A 20,818-nucleotide genomic window follows, 5' to 3' on the forward strand; every position below is an offset into this window, starting at 1 on the left:
ACAAAACAAGCATGAACACCATGGATATCCCAAGGCCGATTACAACCACAGTTGACATTTATCATCACTACATGAACCACTTGCAAATGTTTAAATACCCAGTTTCCCGTGATTCTGTGATCTGGTTAAATGGTGTTTTTGTGACAAGGACATAATTTATAATGATTATTGTAGGTCACCTCTGGCAGCTTTGCTTTGGCCCTGCATGCAGAGGGAAAAGTATGAAAATAACTGAGGAAAGAGTGGCTCACACCACGCGGTGGTACACCGAAATATTTAGATTAACCATTTTGTAATAACCTTTATCACAGGCTGTTTGGACCAGAGGGGGGATAAATGGAAGCGCCAGCTCCTTTTATTCCCTTCTTGTAGACCAAGCCAATGTTGGCCGGCTAACATTTTACACAACATAATCACATTTGATTTTTATACTATCATTACAGAGGTAATGCCCAGCACTTTGTGGCCCTGGTTTAACACCAATAGTCATGGAAGGATTAATGGCCACCAAATCACTTCAATAAAATGACTATCCAACGAGCTGATCCAAAGTTGGATATCTGATGACATGTTGTTAGCAATAACTGGCACACCAGGTGAATTCTCGGGGATTGCCAATTTGAAAGTTTTTTTTAAACAATATTTGATCATGGAGAATGTAATATTGGACCTAGCAGTCCTACTATGCTAGCAGAACTTTTTGAGGGAGATTGAACAGAGCCTGGGCCGGAAACCAAAGACTGAACGGGGCAGATTAACACCTTGTGTTCTGTTTCATTATGGGAAAAGAAAAATAAATTTGTGGAACCTTGAAACTTTCAGGGTTTTCTACATTGGCCAGGCGACACAATGTTGATTTGAAACCTTTGTAGAATAACGTACACATACACTTTTCCTAAGAATGTTGGGATGTTTAAATGGGAAAAAATGCAATAGTTTTGGAGGAGTTTGTGTATGTGGTTAGCCAATCACGCGTTTCAAGTTTCAAGTCATTTACACACTACTTCTGAAAGTCTTACCTGTGTGTTATTATGAAAGTTATTCCCAAATTCCAGATTTTACTAAAACCTAGACTCATGGTTGAAATGTGATTGATGATCGCTTTGTATAGCCCTCAACCCAAAAATTCATGAACATATTTCAAATTTGTTCTATTTTGAGTGAGCTGGGATCCAAGCTGATGGTGTTCACAGTTCAATAGCCCTCCAGCTCTAAGCGTTATATAACACTTTGGAGGAGTTGGAGGCTACATTTCCCGCCTTTTTATACTTTTTCCCTTTTCTTCTCGTTCTTGAGCCTCGCTTGGGCTGGTGCGTCTGGCAGACTGAGAAAACATGTTGTCTCTTGACGAATCATCAGACCCACACAGAACACCCCAGGTCATATATATTTCCACCATTGAACTTCGGACAATTTGCCTCTTGTGGCAAAACAACCTCTCCTCCTGTGATACCCAAGTTTGGGTATAACAGGCTGTAGATGGATGTATTTATATTTTAATGTTTTTTTTTTGCCTCTAGTTGCATCTCTTCTTTGTTTTCTTTGTTCTCAGTTGTTCTTTGAGAGATATGTTTAGGGAACGCTGGTCAGTTGCTGCAGGACAACAAAGGTCTAATGTGTGGCATTCTGCATGCACTTCTTGGTGGTACAAATGAGGCAGAACGGGTGTAGAGGGCTTGTGGGTCCTCTCCGAACACTCCCAACCCCTCAAGACCTTGGCAGTTTCTTCTGTTTTTGGGCCAAATAAAAAGGGGGTATGTCTATATTTATTGGCGGACAAAATGAGCATTTCGATCCAACACCGACTCCGGCTGCCCCATTGGGTCCTCTTTTGTCAGGGATAGAGTTGATATAAACGTCAAGTATGAGACAAAAGCAATGGGAGGGGCTATTCTTATTTTATTCGAACCCTGTGGAGATGAGACGCTGCTGGATTGATGCAAACACCGCTATGAGAGAAAGACGTCAGCTATTTTCAAGAAACACTGCAAAAAATACAGCACATTTAGGGCCTTATTGTACGACATGAAAAACAGCCCCACTATATTCTATAGTATTCTATAAGGTTTATATATTTGTTTGGATTAATTTACTACTTCACTATTGCTTTGGATGTACTTTCACAAAGGTCCGCTTTCTTGTGTTGTTATTCCCTCAAAGTTATTATTTCTAAAGTTAAATCCCAATAAATTCACTCTTATTTTCTCCCTCAGTGGTGGACCCGAAGCACGACTCAGTGGAGGACCTGATGCAGAGATTCAAGGAGAGTTTCCGCACCCCCAACACCACCATGGACATGACCCACTTCCAGCACACCACACACAGCTCCTCCACGGGCAGAAAGAGGGGCCCCAGCCACACCAGAGGTGAGGCCCCGGGTGGGTTCAGATGAAGGATGAATCACGGTGCTTCGGGGTCAGGGCTAAGAAAATGCAACGAGAGACTCATTAAGTGTGTTGATTTTCCAAACTATAATTATGTGATTGACGCTATATCTATTTTTGTAGTCTTTTTTATTTACTGTGAGCACTCTATTAGTTTCCTTGTTTATTTATTTGTCAGCCTTTTAGATAGTTTGATTAAGCACTAAATGTATTTTATCATTTTTTGTATATATTTTCTTTTTGGCGTATGCGTTATTACACGGTTTAATTAACCAATGCGTCTATTTTATTATTAGAATATGTACTTTTGTTTGTTTGTCTAATGCTTTTATTTCCACATCATTTAATTCAGCACAATATCTTTTTCATCATTATTTATATATTTCTGTCTTCGGCTCATTCCTCTTTCTATTCCATACATCTACTCTGAGTGAGCTAGCGCTCAAGGTGGGTCCGTATCATGCTAGCACATGCCATGTCACAACAGGGTCTTCGACACCCCGTCGCTTCACGCCATAACCACACAACGACGAAGGTTGACACGGTTGTGACTCAATTGTGGCAGCACTGGAAAACTCCCCTGGTCCTCACACATGTTATCATATTTATTTGTTTCCCCACATCATTCGTTCTTTGAACTTTCCTCTTGACCGAGGTTGCTGGCCTTAAAGCGGGTAGTAGAGGCCTGGGTTTCTCAGCTGTCTCTTTCCGTTGCTCATGTGTGGTAAGGATGGGTCGTGTGCAGAGGTCACACTTCCCCCAGCGGAGGCTGTGAAGCATAGTTTTAACCCACGACTTCGGTTCCGTGTGTTCAGAGATAATTGGTCTCATCTTCATCTGTTCGGCCCATCTTCCTTCTACGTCCACGATATTAACTGTCATAGATACTTAGCTTTAGCGGTAACTGAGTCAATGCACAGCCTTACGCTTTGACTACTAGAACCTACTCTTAGCGCTTGAATTTGACCAATTTACCCCTATTTTGCCTCTTTGAGCTTGACTGCCTGTGAGTCTCACTCTAAGGAAGGGTTTTCAAGAACTTTAAGGCAAGTAACTTCAAGGTTAAACATGGGTTTCGCCTTTCTCTGTAGCATGGGCCTAAAATATTATGGCAGCTGTTTCGGTTGTATGTCAGAGATCCAGGGTGAAGAGACTAAAGTGGAATTCATAGCCGCAGTGATGCGCAGTTCATGAAGTGCGCAGTCAGTCCGGGCACGGCCATGACATTTGTACTCCCTGTTTCGCTGTTACACTGTGTGTGGAAGAGCAGAACGCACATACTCCAAAAAACGTCATAATCATCAACAATAAGTGGCTGAAGTAAATATGTGGTTTTACGCTGTCATGAATTCAAATTTATCTGAATCCGAGTTTAGTTCATTTTCCGAGCGAGCCCTTCTGTTTACAGTAGCTGATCCAGAACACAAAATAAATAATCATTATTGATGCGTTTACTGTCAAACCAAACAAGGGACACATTATTATTCGGCTAATGTGTCTAACGCTGATCGATCAGTCATTAGGCCAGTTTTTGGCGCGGCAGTACCGCGGCAGTCAATGCAGCCGGATGCCCCTGCTGCAGACATGCCCAAGCTCTCCAGCTCTGGCAATCAATTGAATCATGCGATCTTTCAAAGCAAAAGAGAGATTAAGTTAATGAGTGGCTTTATTGTATCGAGTCATCCCCAAAATATCTGTGTAGAAGTTCTAGGCTCTGCACTCTGATGGAGCCAGCTTCAAGGGGATGCTTTTAATTTGTTCTATAAGGCGACCAGACTGTGATTTCCCTTGAAGTTCATCACAATGTGTGGTGCAAAAGGCGTAGGCGTCCAGCTAAATACCCGGGCCCATTCATAAGAGTCTGACCTTGTGCACAATACGGTTGGAGCATGGGGGTAAAAACCCAAAACGTTTCTGTAACTCATCCAAAAACGTCGGATTTACTCCCTTTTTGTTTTTTTGAAGCGCTGTAAGTATTAATATCGAAACACATTTTCTGATGTTGACTAGATGGCTTGTGTTTTCCCCTACATCGCACTCCCTTCACATGCATTGTTAATGCCAATTTACACGTTTAAGTGATGATATTATGCTTGACTAATCCATGCATACATTCGATAACGAGCTGTTTACCATAAGACACCTTATTAGCGACCGCAGTGAGGAAGCAAGCGTTTTCGTCTCGTCCTATATAAAAAAAACGGGCAGAGGAAGCCATGCAAAATGTGGATGAAGGTTTTTCTGCGCTTCAATTGGCGTTTACACCCACGTGGTGTTAAAGGCTATCACTTAATCACGAGCCGCACATAAATTAGGCAGAAAAAAACTATGAAGGTTACTTTGAAGAGATCTTGCCCTCTCTCTCTCTCTTTCTCTATCTCTCTCTCCGTCTCGAACTGGCTCTCGCTCTTTCGCTGCCTCCCTCTCGCTCTCTTGCTCTCTCACGCCCCCTCTCTCTCTCCAGGGTCAAAGCAGGCAAAGCCCCTTCAGGACCATTAATTAGGGCTGAGAGTTTGAACTCGGCAAACGGAAAACAGGAAAAAGTCCAGGATAGCAACCGAGCTAATGGTAAAGTGGCTCTTCTCCTCCTCCTCCTTCTCTTTCTTCTGCTACTTCTTCTTCTTCTTCCTCTTCTTCTTCTTCCTCTTCTTTTCCTTCTTTCCTTCACCTCGACTTTGAGTTTCAAGATCCACCTCTTCCACCTTGTGCACTTCGCTCTTGTATCAATCGCGCTAGGTATGACACTGTTCTAACGATATTACTTTCGGCCCTCTGAATATGCTTTCAATCACCACCTCCTAACATAAATTAATTTATATTAGGAGGTGGTAAATTGGATACAGTTACCCTGCACCCTATCCAGCATTATTATTTGTTCTACTTGCTGGTGCAGACCTTTCTGTATTTACTCCCATATCGATTGCATGCTTTGAATGTTAGCCTCACTGTCAGCCTCACTTGGATGTAAACCGCCGTTGCTCAATGTAAAAGTCGACATGTCAGCAGGAGACACAATAAGCAGAGGTGTTGAATCAAGGGGAGGGAGCAGGGTTCAAAACTCAAAACATGTATCTCCTTGTGGGAATAAAGTGTTGGGTGGTATTTGAAAATCCTCTGAGTTGTATAGAAGAGTGCTGTACTTTTTTTTTACCCCATTTTATAACTCAAGACCTTGCATTTCTACATTAAATGAGTCTTTCTCTCTCGTTGTCGGAGCCCTGCTGAACATTAGTTTCGCTTCGCTCAGATAGTTTAAAAGTGAATCAAGCTGGAGTTCATACCAGCGAGCTATTCAAGAGATCCATTTGTTTGTATTATTTGATTTGGATTATTTTGTATTGATCGCGACTTTCTTTTGTCATTGTCCCGATGACTTTGGCCGTTGTTATGAGTCGGCAGCAATTTTGGATCCAAAGGCTTGGTTTCTCTGGGACATGGGCTTTATGGATGCTATTGGGTGAATCTAGACTGGCAGAAGGCAGAGGACACCATCTGTGCAGTTTTATCACCAGTCACCATTCCTTCTGCATGAATGACGACACAGTAGCTGGTTGCAGTGCTTACGTTGTATAACATTTCACATGTGGTCTCGAGGATTCCGTTTCCTCTGTGAGCTGCTGTCCAACTGGGGAAATGCTTTTCTTCGAATGTCACATTTTATTTTATTTTTAGATGTCTGGGTTAGTACAACAAGCCCGACACTAGGATCTATCTTTTCCCTTTACCTTCAGAATAACCTTATTTGCATGTGGCCGTTGTCCCCTGCTGTGGCGTTGATGCATTTCTAAGTGGCGGAGCAGGCTGGTGCGTGTTTTTTGATGTGCCACAATGCATCTTACTGCCCGCCAAAGATGAGAATAACCTCATGGTTATTATCCCCCTTATCTCCTGTTTAATTGAGGCTTTGAAGTAGCACATGAAAGTACTCCGTCTCTCTCTCTCTCTCTCTCTCTCTCTCTCTCTCTCTCTCTCTCTCTCTTGCTCTCGCTCTCTCTCTTGCTCTCTGCCTCACTCTCTTTCGCTCTCTTTCTCTCTCTCTCTTTATCCCTCTCTTTCTCTCTATCTTGCCCTCTCCATATCCCTCTCGCTGTCTTGACCCAGCTCTCCTGATGTGTGTGTGTGTGTGTGTATGTTTGTGTGTGTGTGTGTACTGATGATGCCAGTGGATTCAGTATGTGCCAGGCTGCAATTTTATCAACCCTCAATCCTCTGCACGGACAACAGTGATTACAGCTCTCACTCCCCCCCCCCCCCCCCCCCCCACACACACACACACACACACACACACAGACTCAGACTTAGACTCACACACACACACACACACACACACACACACACACACACCGTGGTCCTAATGGAATGGGCCTGGGAATACAGTTCAAATCAGACAAAGAGGCATTCAAGATCATTAGGTCATTGTTCAGATGAATCGGTGTGTGTGTGTATGTGTGTGTGTGTGTGTGTGTGTGTGTGTGTGTGTGTGTTGGGGGGGGGGGGGCAAGGGAAGTGGGTTGAATTGCCTTTGAATGAATGCAAAACGAAGCAACGAATAAGATGAGGGAATGAACATGTCAACAGACTAGTCCCATTGTCTACCTGCCATGTTCCTGTGATGTTGATATCACAAAGGTGGTTGATGTGATGATGGGTTCCAGCGTTCTGTAATATGAGGCGGCTGGATGTGGGGGTGGTGTGAGGACACCACAGGAGGAAATGATGTGTTCCCCCTCCCCGGGAAACCATCAGAGATCATTGACCCACTTTCTGGGAACAGTATGACTGTGGGTTTAGTGGAACCGAGGGATGTTTGGAATGGGAATACATTCTAGTTCATATAAAAAGCACATGACGAAAAATACGGTATACTAGTTCATATTGAACTAAATGCATCCGTTGGCGTCGTCACTTTGATATGTGAGTCATTGTTACCATTTCGTTGAGCTTTTATCCAGTAACATCCAGTGCATTTATTTGTTTGTGTTATTAGTAAGCATAAAGAGTGTTATTGAAGTCTTGCTCAAGGAAGCCCAGGTAGACTGCGGATATTCAGGGTTTCAAACCCCCTTTAAGTCAAACACCAATTTCATTTACATTTAATGCATTTAGCATTAACTTTTTTCATTAAAAATCGAGCATAGAGTTTGCACGGCGCAATGTTTGGCGTCCATGATTCTCCCCTCTTGATACTCGAAAGTTTTAAATTTGTTTGCGTCTCTATAATATTATTTACGGTAGCAGGTAATCGACTTGTGTGGACTTCCTTGAAACCTCGACCTACCGGTAAGGCACAGACTTGAAAAGCAGTCTTTTTTAATAAACTCCCGGTACGCTAACTAAGTTGTTGATGCTTCGTTTTATGTGTAGGGACCCTAATCATGCTACTGCAGAGGTTTGAGGTTAAAAAAATACCAATTTGGAAGCGTTCGCGGTGCCCCCAACCAATAACATGGAAGCCAAACATTGCGCCGGGCAAACTCTATACTCTAGAGCAGGGGTGCCCAATACGTCGATCACGATCGACCGGTCGATCGCAAAGGTAGCGTGGGTAGATCGCATGGCATTGAAGGAAAACAAAAATCATCATTAAAAAATAGACATCAGCCTATCATCATGAAATTTGCGCATGCGCAAACAACGGCACTAAGTGTGGGAAAATTAAAAAAAAGCTTGCGAGTTTCCTAGTTAGCCACCAATTTTTAGCCCTCGTTTTTTCTCTTAATCTTAAGAAAGGGTATAAAAATGAGTGGGGGAGCTGGACCGAGTAAGAAGCCAAAAACGTATCACTTTCATACGGAATGGGAGGAGGAGTTTTTTTTCACTACGTCATTTTTGAAGTGCGTTTGCCTCATCTGCCAGTCTACCATTGCATACCGAAAAAGGGAAATGTGGAGCGGCATTTTCGGACTGCTCATAAAAACTATGACACCAACTTCCCGCCGAAAAGCGAGCTGAGGATGAGAAAGGTGAAGGAACTAAAATGCCAGTTGTCCGGACAGCAGTCACTTTTCTCACAGCTAACTTCAAAAGCATTCGTTGAAGCAGCTGACTCATTGTTCCGAGACTTTAAAAACAAGGCAGAAATATTATCTTCGATCAAAGCTCTCCAGCTGTCAAGAAGTACAGTTACACGGCGCAGTGAAGCCATGGCCGAGGATTTGACGCAGCAACTTTGGAAGGACATCGCAGATTGCGAGTGCTTCTCACTGCAGTTGGACGAATCTACGGACGTGAGTGACACAGCCCAGTTGTGCATTTTTATTCGGATGGTGTTTACTGACATGACTGCAAAAGAGGAGCTGTTAACACTACTACCCATGAAAGAACACACGCGAGGAGAGGATATATTTTAGTCTTTCAATAACTTTATCACGAAAACCCAGCTCCCAGTGCACAAATTGGTGTCCATCACCACGGATGGAGCACCCGCAATGGTTGGCCGCGTGAATGGAGTTATTGCCAAGTGCAGGGAGGACGATGCTTTCCCGGACTTCCTGAATTACCACTGCATAATACACCAACAAGTGTTATGCGCTAAAATGCTCAACATGAAAGAGATCATGGATGTGGCAATGAAGATCGCCTGTTCTATTCGCGCCAGATCTCTTCAAAGACGGCTATTCCGTGCCCATCTGGAGCAGGCTGACTGCGACCACTCTGAGTTGTTGCTACACACTGACGTGAGATGGCTTAGTCGAGGGAAATTCCTGCAAAGATTTCGACAGCTCTGTCCGGAGATTAAGGAGCTTTTCCGTGTAGCTGGACATGCAGAATACAAGCAACTAAATGACGGTCAGTGGCTGTTAGACTTGGCATTTTTAACTGATCTGACAAACCTATGGAATGACCTTAATCTAGAGCTGCAGGGAAAAGACAAAACAGTGATTAATATGATCAGCTCAGTTAATGCATTCAAACGAAAGATGCAACATCTCTCCTCAAAGCTGCGGCGCCATGATTTGGCAAACTTCCAGAACCTGGCGTCAGAGCTGGAGATGCAAGGGAAAGCCTGTGTGCAACTTGACAGTGCACGCTACACAGAGCAGATTGACAAATGTCTGTCAGAGTTTGACAAACTCTTTCAAGACTTTTCTTTGCTCGAGCCAGTCGCTACATTCATGTGCTATCCTTTTCGGGAAGATGCTGAGGTTGATTCACTCGCATCAAAAATTTCAACACTGTTTCACCTGAACTCTTCTGGAGTGGAAGATGAGATTTTGACATTACAAGCAGACATTCAGCTGAAGTCCAGAGCTCATGGAGAGTTCTGGAACTTACACACGGAGGAAAAGTACCCCAATATGAGGAAATGTGCTACCTCCTTGACTGCTTTATTTGGCTCCACTTATTTATGTGAGTCAGCCTTTTCCCACATGAAGATCATTAAGTCCAAGTACCGTTCCACCATAACTGATGATCATTTGGAAGTGTGCTTGAGGCTGGCTGTCAGCAGCTATTGTCCGGACTATGCATCCCTGGCTGATTCCATTCAGTGCAAGTCATCAGAATAAGGTAATGACAAAAAATGTACATGGTTAATTGTGTTGTGTTGTGCAATATGGGCTCATGCTGTTATGCAAGGGACATCAACATACATTGTACATATAGAGAATTCTCAATATATTCATGAATAAATATGTTTAGCATTTTTGTAGTAGGTAGATCATTTTAACTTGGTCATTTTCTAAGTAGCTTGCATGCTGAAAAAGTGTGAGCACCCCTGCTCTAGAGGGCTTATTTGATGGGTATACATGCCGAAACAAAGACCCTGGGTTCAATTTTCACCGGAATTACACTTTAATCCCGTTTTGTAGGCGATTGCCATTCCTCTCCTCTAACCAAAGACAATTAGCCTATGTTGTTTTTGTTGTGTTGTCCCACATCGTTGTGTGACAGATCTATGTCTACATCAGATACATGTTCAGGGAGAGACTCACACATGCAACATAAACAACTCATTTCACTCTTTGTGTAAAAAGAGATGGGCACACTTAGATATCACACAGACCCTGCTATCCAATTAGTCGCTTCTCATGGTAATAATATCGCCAGCTAGCTTGACATCTATGTCTCCATCTATCATTCAACACCATTTGATTTGCCGGTAACAGAGTTGATTACTGGCGGTGTAATTTTACACCCCTCCCTTCTCTCTTTAAAAAAGACGAGTGAATACGACAGTTCTCCGTCTCTCATCGCTAGTGGTCTCCTCACCTTACTGTTGGAGATGAACGTGAGATGTGTCACTCTGATTGGAAATTGTCCCAGCCTGCCCACTTACATATAAAAAAAACAGCTGCCAATTAGGGTGTTGACACTGTGCCTATACGTGCAAAAGAGATGCCTAATGTCGGTGTTGTCTAAAGAAGACCAAAGAGGAGAACAAACCCTTTGTGGTTTGTGCGGGTGAATAAAATAAATATGTAAACTCATTGTAAAACATAATGGCGATGTTGCCCATGGCGCCGGTTGTGTTGTATAAGGATTGCTGCCAGTGAAAATGAGGCAAAGAGAGAGATGTACATGCATTTGTACAGAGGGAGAACGAGAGTGTGAGGCAGCTAGAGATGGAGAGAGAAAGTGAGATGACAGATAGACAGATAAACCGCAAGAGAGAAAGAGACAGAGGCCGATCGGCAAAGATAGCTTCAGACACAGAGGGAGAGATGCCATGTAGCAAGGAATGGCAAATACAGGGAAACCCTATTTTCTACAGCTTCCAACCAGGACTCACATACAAACAGACACACGGATACCCTGCATCAAATGAAAGGATCAACACGCTGCTGCTGGTTGTGTAAGGGTTTCCTGGTTTACCACTAAATCCCCTCTGTGAGAGGAAAGACGGGGTAGCCTGCCCCGGGCCTGTTTTTTATCGGATACCGCACCGCCCCAAACTATACCACTTCTTGATGGATTCCCCCTACGTTCTCTCTGGGCCACGGTGGACGACTGTAGGGGTCGGCTGAGGGTACATCCAGTATAAAGTCTCCTCATCACTCCCTCTATCTCTGTCTGTCTGTCTGTCTGTCTGTCTGTCTGTCTGTCTGTCTGTCTGTCTGTCTCACGCTCTCTGTCTCTCTCTCGCGCTCTCTGTCTCTCTCTCTTGCTCTCTCTCTGTCTCTCTCGGTCTCTCTCCTATAAGCTCTCTTGCCCACAAGGAGCAGCATGTGCGCTACTAAATGAGGTGTAGTAGTTTAGCATGAGGTCCGTGCTGTTTTAAATCAGTGTTTGCGGTTTCTGAGATTGATGATGATGATGTACGGGGGATTCGTGGTATGACAATTTTTAGCTCAACTTCAATAACGTAGAACAAACACAAGGGTGTTATTAAGCTTTCCCTTACTTTGTTGTGACTCCCAGTTGTCCCATCTGAGATTAATTTAGTTTACTAACCCTTACCTTGTCCTTAATATTTTACAATATGTGATTTGAAAATACACCTGATGGATGGTGTTCATACAAATAGAAAGCAGAATAAATGATGTAAATGTGATTTAATCTAACAAAATATACCTGCAAGAAAGCTGTGGAATCGCTGAAATAACCAACAGACATTGAACTCTTGCCGATGTTGACATCAGCTACATCTGCTCAGCAGAATATAAGATGATTTGGCTGTCAGTCTGTCAAAGTTATTACTTCCCCCTGTGCCTATCAAACTAAAATACAGTCAACCACATTATTAAAGTTGGTAGGATGCATGAAAAGCCTTTCCGTTTCACACCAATACCTTATGGAGATCCCAGACCCAAACCTTTTTTCTTTACATTTTAATGAATACAAATAGACATAAAAGATACCCCTGTATTATTCATCATCATCCTACTTCATTGAACATCTTTGCTGTGAGACAGGTTTCGTAGCTATTGGTTGAGGATTGTGTTCAGAACCAACCGTCCCTTTTAAAATTATAGAAAGATGGGAATGAATGAATAGAAGATGGAATCATAATGCCTTACTTGGCTTCTCCTATGAGTGTGTTTTATAAAAGTATAGTTCCTGTCTCAAGTATTCCATTATTGTGTTATTTTCCAACCACTCAATCACTTTTTTGTAGAGCTCAAATCGCTTGAAATGCATGCATGCATATATATTGATTTATAAATAAACCACAGAACAAATATTTGAAACAAAAATGTTATGATGTGCAAAAATAATTCACAATAGCTCACTCACCACTGTCATAAAGTTTGACATCTTTGAGGGATTCAAGAGCCATACATATATTTATTGTTCCTATTTGTATATATTATCATGTTTTATTACCAAATACAAATTGAAATGTGCTTCCGCACTTAATGCTGATAAAGACATAGCAAGATATAGCAAAAGAAAATCTAAATCTGTCTATTAAACAAATATTCCAAATTTTCTAAACACATTGCTTGTTGTAATTGTACAAACACTGCTGTTTCTTTTTGTTAGTCTGACACATTTGATGGCAACAGGGCTGTCATTTTTTCTTTACTTTTTGGTTCCCTCTGAACAAATTGAATGCTGCATTTAATTAGATGCTGGTTTTATATTGAGAAGGTGATAGCGACAGCTGACATAAAGAATAATTCCAGAGGAACATGAGGACTTTATGATTGCTGCGGGGACTGGAGTTTGTTGCGTGTTTCCCCTTTGTCAGGCACCCCGCTGAGTGCGACTCAATATCAAAACAAACTGTAAACTATGGTTTTGTTTGTCTAACCTTGTTCAGTAAGATGTTGTAGCATACTTGTTTTTTCTGCTGCGATTATTTTTCTTATTCGTATTCTTATTCTCAATGCCAATAATGATGATCTACAGCGTTATTGTACATTACTATCTGTGTTACTGATTTGCGATTCTGATAATAATGATGTTCAGCTATATAAAGTCACCTTACTGATTCACAGTGCTAATAATGATGATGTACAGCAGGAAAGAACATTGCAATCTAAAGCTTACTTATTGATTCACATTCTATGCGAACACTCTGAAACACCAAGACAGAGTTATACTGAACAACATATGTTACACTGGTTATAAAACACATTATACTTGGTGTGGTGTGGGCAGGGAGGACTATCAGGGGCAAGGACACACTCAAATAGACCATAGAGGAGCCGGGAGATGAATCTCATAATGAGCAATTTAAATGGCGTAGCAGAGTTCAGAGGTCAAGGGCAGCACATGCTTTTGTGCATTTGCACGCATTACTTATTAACTGCTTTTAATATGCTTGTTCACAACAATGGAAAGTTTACCTTATTTGAAAAGTTACAAAGACAAAAAATAAAAGTAAAAACAACTAAAATCAACAACAGTCAACTTGGCAGAAGAAGAAATATACAGACAATGGAATGCATTCATATTAATTCATTGTTTTACAGTTTTGACAAACAGTCTACCATCATGCCCAAAAAAGAGTTTTGTTGAAGCGTGTCCGAGCAGCATTAGCATGTAGTTTGCATCTTTGACGGACGGATGAAATGTCGTCAGCCACCGCCACATGGTAGCTGTGCCAATCACATCACACCACGTTCAAATGATTCACTGCTTTTCTTAACATCTGCCTCGGCCCTGTGTCTGAGTCCTGCTGGGTGCTAATTTGCCTCTACACAGCATTTTACTTTGACAATCTCTGCAGTGTACGAGGACAGTCTGGCTTGGGTTTCATTTAATTGTGGCTGCTCACATTTTATTAGCATTTTAGTTTTTTTGCGAAATATGACCTATATCTGACAGCTGGGTTTTGTTGTGTGTGTTTGTTTGTGTGTCAGGTGGGACCACTGTCTTCGTTCTCCGCCTCACACTGTTGATAAGAGACACATATTGTGTCATCCAGGTTCTGTGAAGTGTGATCTCTCTGTCTCTCTGTATCGCTATCTCTCTGTATCTCTCTCGCTCTCTCTGTCTCTCTAACTCTCTGTATCTCACTCTCTCTGTATCTCTCTCACTATCTCTGTATCTCTCAATCCCTCTGTATCTGTCTCTCTCTGTAGCTCTCTCACTCTCTTTCTCTGTATCTCTCTCTCTCTCTCTCTCTCTCTCTCTCTCTCTCTCTCTCTCTCTCTCTCTCTCTCTCTCTCTCTCTCTCTCTCTCTCTCTCTCTCTCTCCTCTTCTCCAAACCGGATGTGTTTTATTTTGTTTGACATTGATGATGTGAGTATCTGCAAGTGTGCCAGTGCTTTCAGTTCTAGAGGGCTTGGGGTTTGCCTCCCCTTGACGTGAAAAGAGGAGCCAGTATTGTTCTAAGACGTAGGGGCAGTGCCTTCCCACCTCACACACCCTCATAATTCTCATTTGGAGACCAATTGGAAAATAGTGTATTATCACAATTCCCCTGAATCGTATTTGCGTTCTTCTTCTGTGTGTGTGTGTGTGTGTATGTGTCAGTACATTTCTCCATAAAACAATTCAACTTTGTAACCGTGGAATACAGCTCAAATGCTATTACTAATTAGTTGACATTTTATTCCTAAGTGACTTCAGTTAAGTCAATGCAGATACATGTCATTTAGGAGCAGGTAGGGGTTAGGGAATCTCACTCTACGATGCGTACAGGTAAAATGCGCACTTAGGCTTTTCTTAGTGTGGCGGCAACAGCATATTCACTCCATTACTTATCTTTACCTGGACTGTAGTGTTGTATTTGTTCAGTCAATAAAAATACATGAATGTATTTCCGCAATTCAACGCTTTCCGCATCAGCGGTAACTGGGGAAAACAATGAGCGAAAAGCGGTCCTGCCGTTTATTTAACCTGCTGAAGTCCCCAGACGATCAGCTAACTTCCCCGAAACTTTTTGTTTTGCAGGCCCCGTAAATTATGGGCAGTTTATCGATTGTACAACAACACATTGTAAAAGTTGATAAGCATTGTTCCATGCATTATATATTTCCTCCAGCAAGCGTGTATTTTGATATATTTTTCCCAGAAAAAACACAAAAGCAGTAACAAACACGCACCCTTCCTTGAACCTTGCAATGAATGTCAGGCCCAACACAGCAGATGTCAAGTTTTCTTTTATTTCACGCTTTCTTCACAAGACATTTATTTTTGGGTTTACCGATGAATAATGTATTCCGGAAAGAAACTGTCGAGGCTGTGATGTTTCCAAGGTGTCGATTTGAGTCTGACGCAAGCCGGAATTAGAACACTTAACCTGTCTTTAACATTATTTAATGGGACCTCAAGTCAGAATATGTTTTAAGACAGCTAGGGGTAAAACACACCTCTTCTTTTGGATCATTTGTCGCGAAGCCTCGACGAAAAAACCTGCCAACAGATGGGTACGGTGAATAAGTGTGGAAATGGGAGAGAAACAACCATTTTCCACACCATATTTAAAGTGAAAGCCTGTGTTTCAGCTCATATCCGTACACAAACCAAGACTGTGTTTTGGGCTGACATTTCTAGAAAGGCAAGGCGGTGTGTTATTCCCATGGATACGGTTCACGTTGGGCATGTGTGTTATAATGAGGGTTGTTGTATATGAAATGCGCCACACAATGTTGCGTTACACTACCATTGTCAGAGTGTCGTGACCCTCTCTTCGCCACAGCCGACCGCTGCCTAAAGAGAGAGCCACATGTCCATATTTCGGTTGTGACGTCAAAGAATACCCAGAAAAGGCACTCGTAACTCCAAAGATAAACGGGAGCGGAGTTCCCAGCGGTTTACAACTTTCACTAACAGTTTGAGGTTGATTTCTGTAATGGCAAGAAAATGGCGTAGACTACCAGGTTCAAGGTCGTAGAAGACATACTAATGTGTTTAGAACTAAATCTGTCTATCGGTTTCACTGGCCCTTCAAACTAAGTGAGTTAGAAAAAAGCTGGTTTAATGAAACAGAAAACTTTTGTTTGTGCTGACACAGGAGGCTTTTTAGTGCAACGGTGGGACGTGATAGGCGCTTTCCAAGCGTGCTTTTCGAAATTGAGAAATAATACGGAGAAAGCGGTAAGGCGGGATTAAAGGCAGGACAGATAAAGAAGACGAATGAAGCTTTAGTCGTCAGGCGGGGTTACCAAGGGGGCTGGGTGTATCCGCACGGCTAACCATCTGGATGTGGCCTGCTTACACAGCAATTTGTCCTTAATATCCTCCTATATTTCTTTGTATGTTTCCCCTTGTCTGTTTATTTTCATGCGCCCTGGTTCCTTTATGGTTTGCCAGTGATACATCAATAACAAGTAAAAGAAAAACGAAAGGAATCGCACAAAAAGTGTGGATTGTTTTCACGTGTACTACAAAGGGGCCAAGCCACGCGTGCAATGAACACAAATTTATCCGTCACACGTGTCGTCCCTGTGCACACATTTCATCCACGGCCGAGAGAGGACCGCGTGCGTTCAGGCGCCTTCATCTCTCCCCCCGCTGCGGACGTCCGCACCAAAATAGCCGCCGTGATTTTGTGACAAGTTCTGAAAAAGTCATCTTATCTCCCTCCATTTACTTCCATTTTCGTTTATTCCAGTCTTTTTTCTTCTTTTGCCGCCGCATTTGATCCGTGGGTCCCTTGAGGAGTTTGCTCTGCCCGCTATCTCCCAGTCTCTGGAGCTTCATTTTAAAATCAAACTGGAACAAGTCTCCTGTGTTTATTTGTGTCTGTCTTGTTGTTGTGATTTATATTTTGCCTTTGATTGTGTGCGTGTGTGTGTGTGTGTGTGTTGTTGCATGTATTTGTGTGTTGTTGCATGCATTTGTGTGTTTGATCGTGTGTGTTTGTGTGTGTGTGTGTGTCTGTGTTTGTGTGTCTGAGAGGGTTTCGGTTCTCACAAGACAAAGTGTGGTGTGTGTGCGCGTTTTTGTCTTTGCGCTCCCATCTGCAGTTCTGGTAATGGTTGTGTGTGTGTGTGTGTGTGTTTGTGTGTCAGTGGTAGCATGTCTTTGTGTGTCTGTGTGTTTGATTAGTGTGTGTGTGGTGTGTGTGTGTGTGTGTGTGTGTGTCTGAGCGTGTCGTTGCTCACAAGACATAGTGCGTAGTAAATAGAGTGTGCTAAATGCACTGGGACCCCAAAATGACAACATCAGCAATTTGCATAATGATAAAGTCACTGGAAAAACAAATAATCCATTTAAAACCAAGACAACCCTGCCAGCCCAAGAGGAATGAAAGCTGTTGTATCAGATTGCTGGGTTGTTAATACCATGTCTTAGATTGTACCCATGCAATAAAGGTTGTCATGTTAAAGTGCTGATCCCTTCCCCCTCCATAATGTGGTATTATCTATACACTCACCCTGTTTTCTAGGTTACTGGGGAAAGGAGTTTCTCTTTGTTCAAATTAACTCCCTCTGTTAATGAGGTTGTGTTTTGCTTGTGTTTATATGCAAACATTGTTGTCTTGCGTAATCCTTTGGACCAGAGGAATTCATCTGCTTAGTCTATCTGCAGCACATTAAAAGGGAAGAGGGGACAGGAAATCAATGTATTTCTCTCTGGGCAGTGATGCGATGTTCGAGACGAAGTGAGTCACTTTGTTAACAAGTAATTGTTTTTCCTGAGATTCTATTTTGGGATTATTTTTAAACCTGCATAATATGTGTCGTCTGCAGGGAACATCCAGAATGGCATTGTCGCACATGGACTTCCGATAATAATGTTTATTCTAATGCTAACGAATACTAATGCAGAAATTATGATGATGATCATTATGGTGATGGTGATGGAATGGGAATTTAATTCTAATTTTCAAGAATTTGTTTTTTCAGGACAATTCTTCCTGCTGTTTATAACTGTTATAGATCAACACATATGCAATATAATGAACTAATTAGTTATGAATGGCAAAACGTTACAAAGACTGACGCCACAATGGCAAAATACTTTTTGTGCAATTGTTTTGCAAGTCAATACATATGCGTGACATCATTTGTTTGCTGAGTTTCTGACTTAATTCAATATGAACTCTGTCAGACAGAAGTAGGGGAGTGGCTCCACGGGTAGACGGATGATCCGACTACAAGTTTAGAAGAAGGTCTCGAAACTTTGATGCCCCATTTCTCCGAAAGCAGCTTCTGAGGGATGAGCTCACCAGCCAGAATATATTGAGCGTCTGTATGCATCCTTTCAGGAAATGAAGAGATAAAACAGGATGCACTTTATCAACCTGTTACCCGACGAAAGGCCTCGCCAGAGCTTGTTTGTTACCCATAAGCCCCTGCGCTCCTCGCCTCGCCTCTTTTCCTCTGAGCAGCAGGAGCTTCAATTTATCGTCCATGATGGAGGAGTCCCTGTCTTCTCCAGCCTCCCCCTACACCCCAGCTGTCATTTCAACTTCCTCGTACCCCCCCCACCATCCTCTTACCCCCCTCCCCCACCCTTGAACAAGAAAACTGTTTCCTCTTTTATTAACTCCATGAATATTATATTTTCCATAACTCCAGGGAAGCCTTGTCTGGGGCCATAAAGATTTGACTTAATGCTCAAAGTTCTATCGATTCACAGAGGGGGGAACGGGGGGGAGAGAGAGAGGGGAAAAAAGTTCATTCTGAAAAAGTTTTGTGTCATTCCTTTGGTCGAGTGCGTTTAAACAGGGTCGGGAGTCTGGGCTGTGTTTGGAGACTGAAGCAGAAGCAATGTGGTGTAAAATTGGTTATGAATTTATGCATCATGTTGGAGGATATGACCAGAAGGTGGGGGGGAGGTGCTGGTTGTGGTTGGAGACGAAGGCGAAGTAAGAGGAAGAGGCGTAGATAAGGGCGGGATGGATGATTGGGGGGGGGAAGTGAGGGAGGGAGAGAGAGAGATTGAAAGAGAAAGGGATGGAGAGGGTGGGAGGGATTGAGAGAGAGAGGGGGATGGGTGGGTGAGGGAGGGATTGAATGGCTGGAGGAGAGAGGAAGATACTAGAAGATGAAGACACTGAGGGACGGAGAGAGGGGGGTGGATGATGTGGTTGGGTGAGCCCGGGAGGGAGGAAAGGAAGGAGGGGGAAGGATCGGGGGCGTGCAAAAGAGAGCGAGGAGATGTATAGGGAGGGAGAGCGAGAAAGAACGAGAGAGAGAGAGAGAAAGAGAGGTGACAGACAAATTAAATAGCAGCCAGCACCATGGACAGCTGCTCCAGTGGGGAGCTGACCATTGTTCTGAAACAGCGAACAAAAGAGTCCCTTTACATGGGTGACAGATAGCTCATACCAAATTGCTAGTTTTGTATTACTTTCTTCTCTGCCTTCCTCCCTTTCAGCCCAGTGTAGCCATCCTCCCTCTCCAGCCCTCCGTCATTTCATCCAATCAGGTGTCTGGTCCAAGCCCCGCCCGCCCAATTCAGCTGAGCTGCCTTTTAAGCGCAAAGGCGTCCTAAAAAACCTTGCTGTGTGTGTGTGTGTGTGTGTGTGTGTGTGTGTGTGTGTGGGGGCTTTGCAAATCCAGTCAATCCAATCACGCTGAGGATCTCTTCACCCTCATCCTGCTCCGTTAAAGTGATGTACTCCGTTCTGTCAAGTGTTCTATAAGGGTTTTATCCGCTTCGGTACCGTCCTCAAAACCCAGATCGAAGGTCCAAGAACATTATTTTTGTTCTTCTCTGTGTATTGTATTTGCGGTAATGGACATCTCACACAAAGCCACGCCTGTGCTCTGTCTGTGGTGTGAATATTATCATATGTTGTTACTTATCACAGTGTATTTGTCATGATAAGCCATTTTTAATATCTCTCCAAGTGGTTGTTACATCACAAGTATTAGTTATTTCACTCAGATTAGTGATGTGCTCCCCAGCCACCTACCTGGTGGGTCCTACCAACCGGTAGACTAGGATTAAACCTTCAACCCTTGTGTATAATAGTTTTGAGTTGTGGATAACATGTCAGGGAATAATCATGTTAGTCAGTGTAAAACGACATTCAACTTAGCCACCATACCACATACCACTTGTGATGTCAGACACACTGACGGATATTAAAGGGGTGTGTCAATGGCCCACCTGGTGTGAGTACGGGGCCTCTTTTAAAAACGGCAGAAAGATGCTGGCTGACGGGTCGCATTTGATTTGATGACGGACCACATACTTTTACTGTCACTATTCATCAGTATTCACACCCATTCATGCCACCTTTTCTATCACTGAGATGTAACACTGAGATGTCCACGGAACATGCCGGTCATACCCATTGTTTCATTCTGTATTCTGATCCATACAGCTCCTCTATTTATTTGTCTTCACCAATTTGGTTGTGCAGCACCTGGAATTTATTCAGAGCTCTTCCAACTTTTATTTCGTTACTTTTATGTCTCAGCCTTTAACCTTTCATAGCTGTGGATGAGACGCAGGCTATATAGGGCTAACGGTGTGTCCGCTGCGTCTCCTCACTCCCCTGCTAGTAACCGGGCCGGTGTTCGGACACCAGGTGGACTCGTGTTCGGAGCCCGAGGACGACAACCAGATGAAGTTCTACACAGAGCAGCACCGGGGTCAGAGACGCATCAAAGGTGGGCCGGCTGGTGGCTTTGTGTGT

The 20,818-nt window shown here is 43.0% G+C and overlaps 1 protein-coding gene across 1 annotated transcript in view; it reads left to right on the plus strand.

Annotated features, from left to right (window-relative positions):
- Window positions 1-20,818, plus strand: part of astn2 (astrotactin 2) — a gene marked incomplete at both ends in the record, with an annotated part of 274,785 nt that overhangs the window by 97,332 nt on the left and 156,635 nt on the right. Inside the window, 2 exons of the mRNA XM_079755910.1 lie at window positions 2,214-2,366; window positions 20,685-20,792. Of these exons, the coding sequence (XP_079612036.1) occupies window positions 2,214-2,366; window positions 20,685-20,792 (261 nt within the window). The remainder of the gene's footprint in view (window positions 1-2,213; window positions 2,367-20,684; window positions 20,793-20,818) is intronic.

The sequence above is a fragment of the Pollachius pollachius genome, assembly GCF_949987615.1.
Source record: "Pollachius pollachius genome assembly, chromosome: 18".
Taxonomy (NCBI): domain Eukaryota; kingdom Metazoa; phylum Chordata; class Actinopteri; order Gadiformes; family Gadidae; genus Pollachius; species Pollachius pollachius.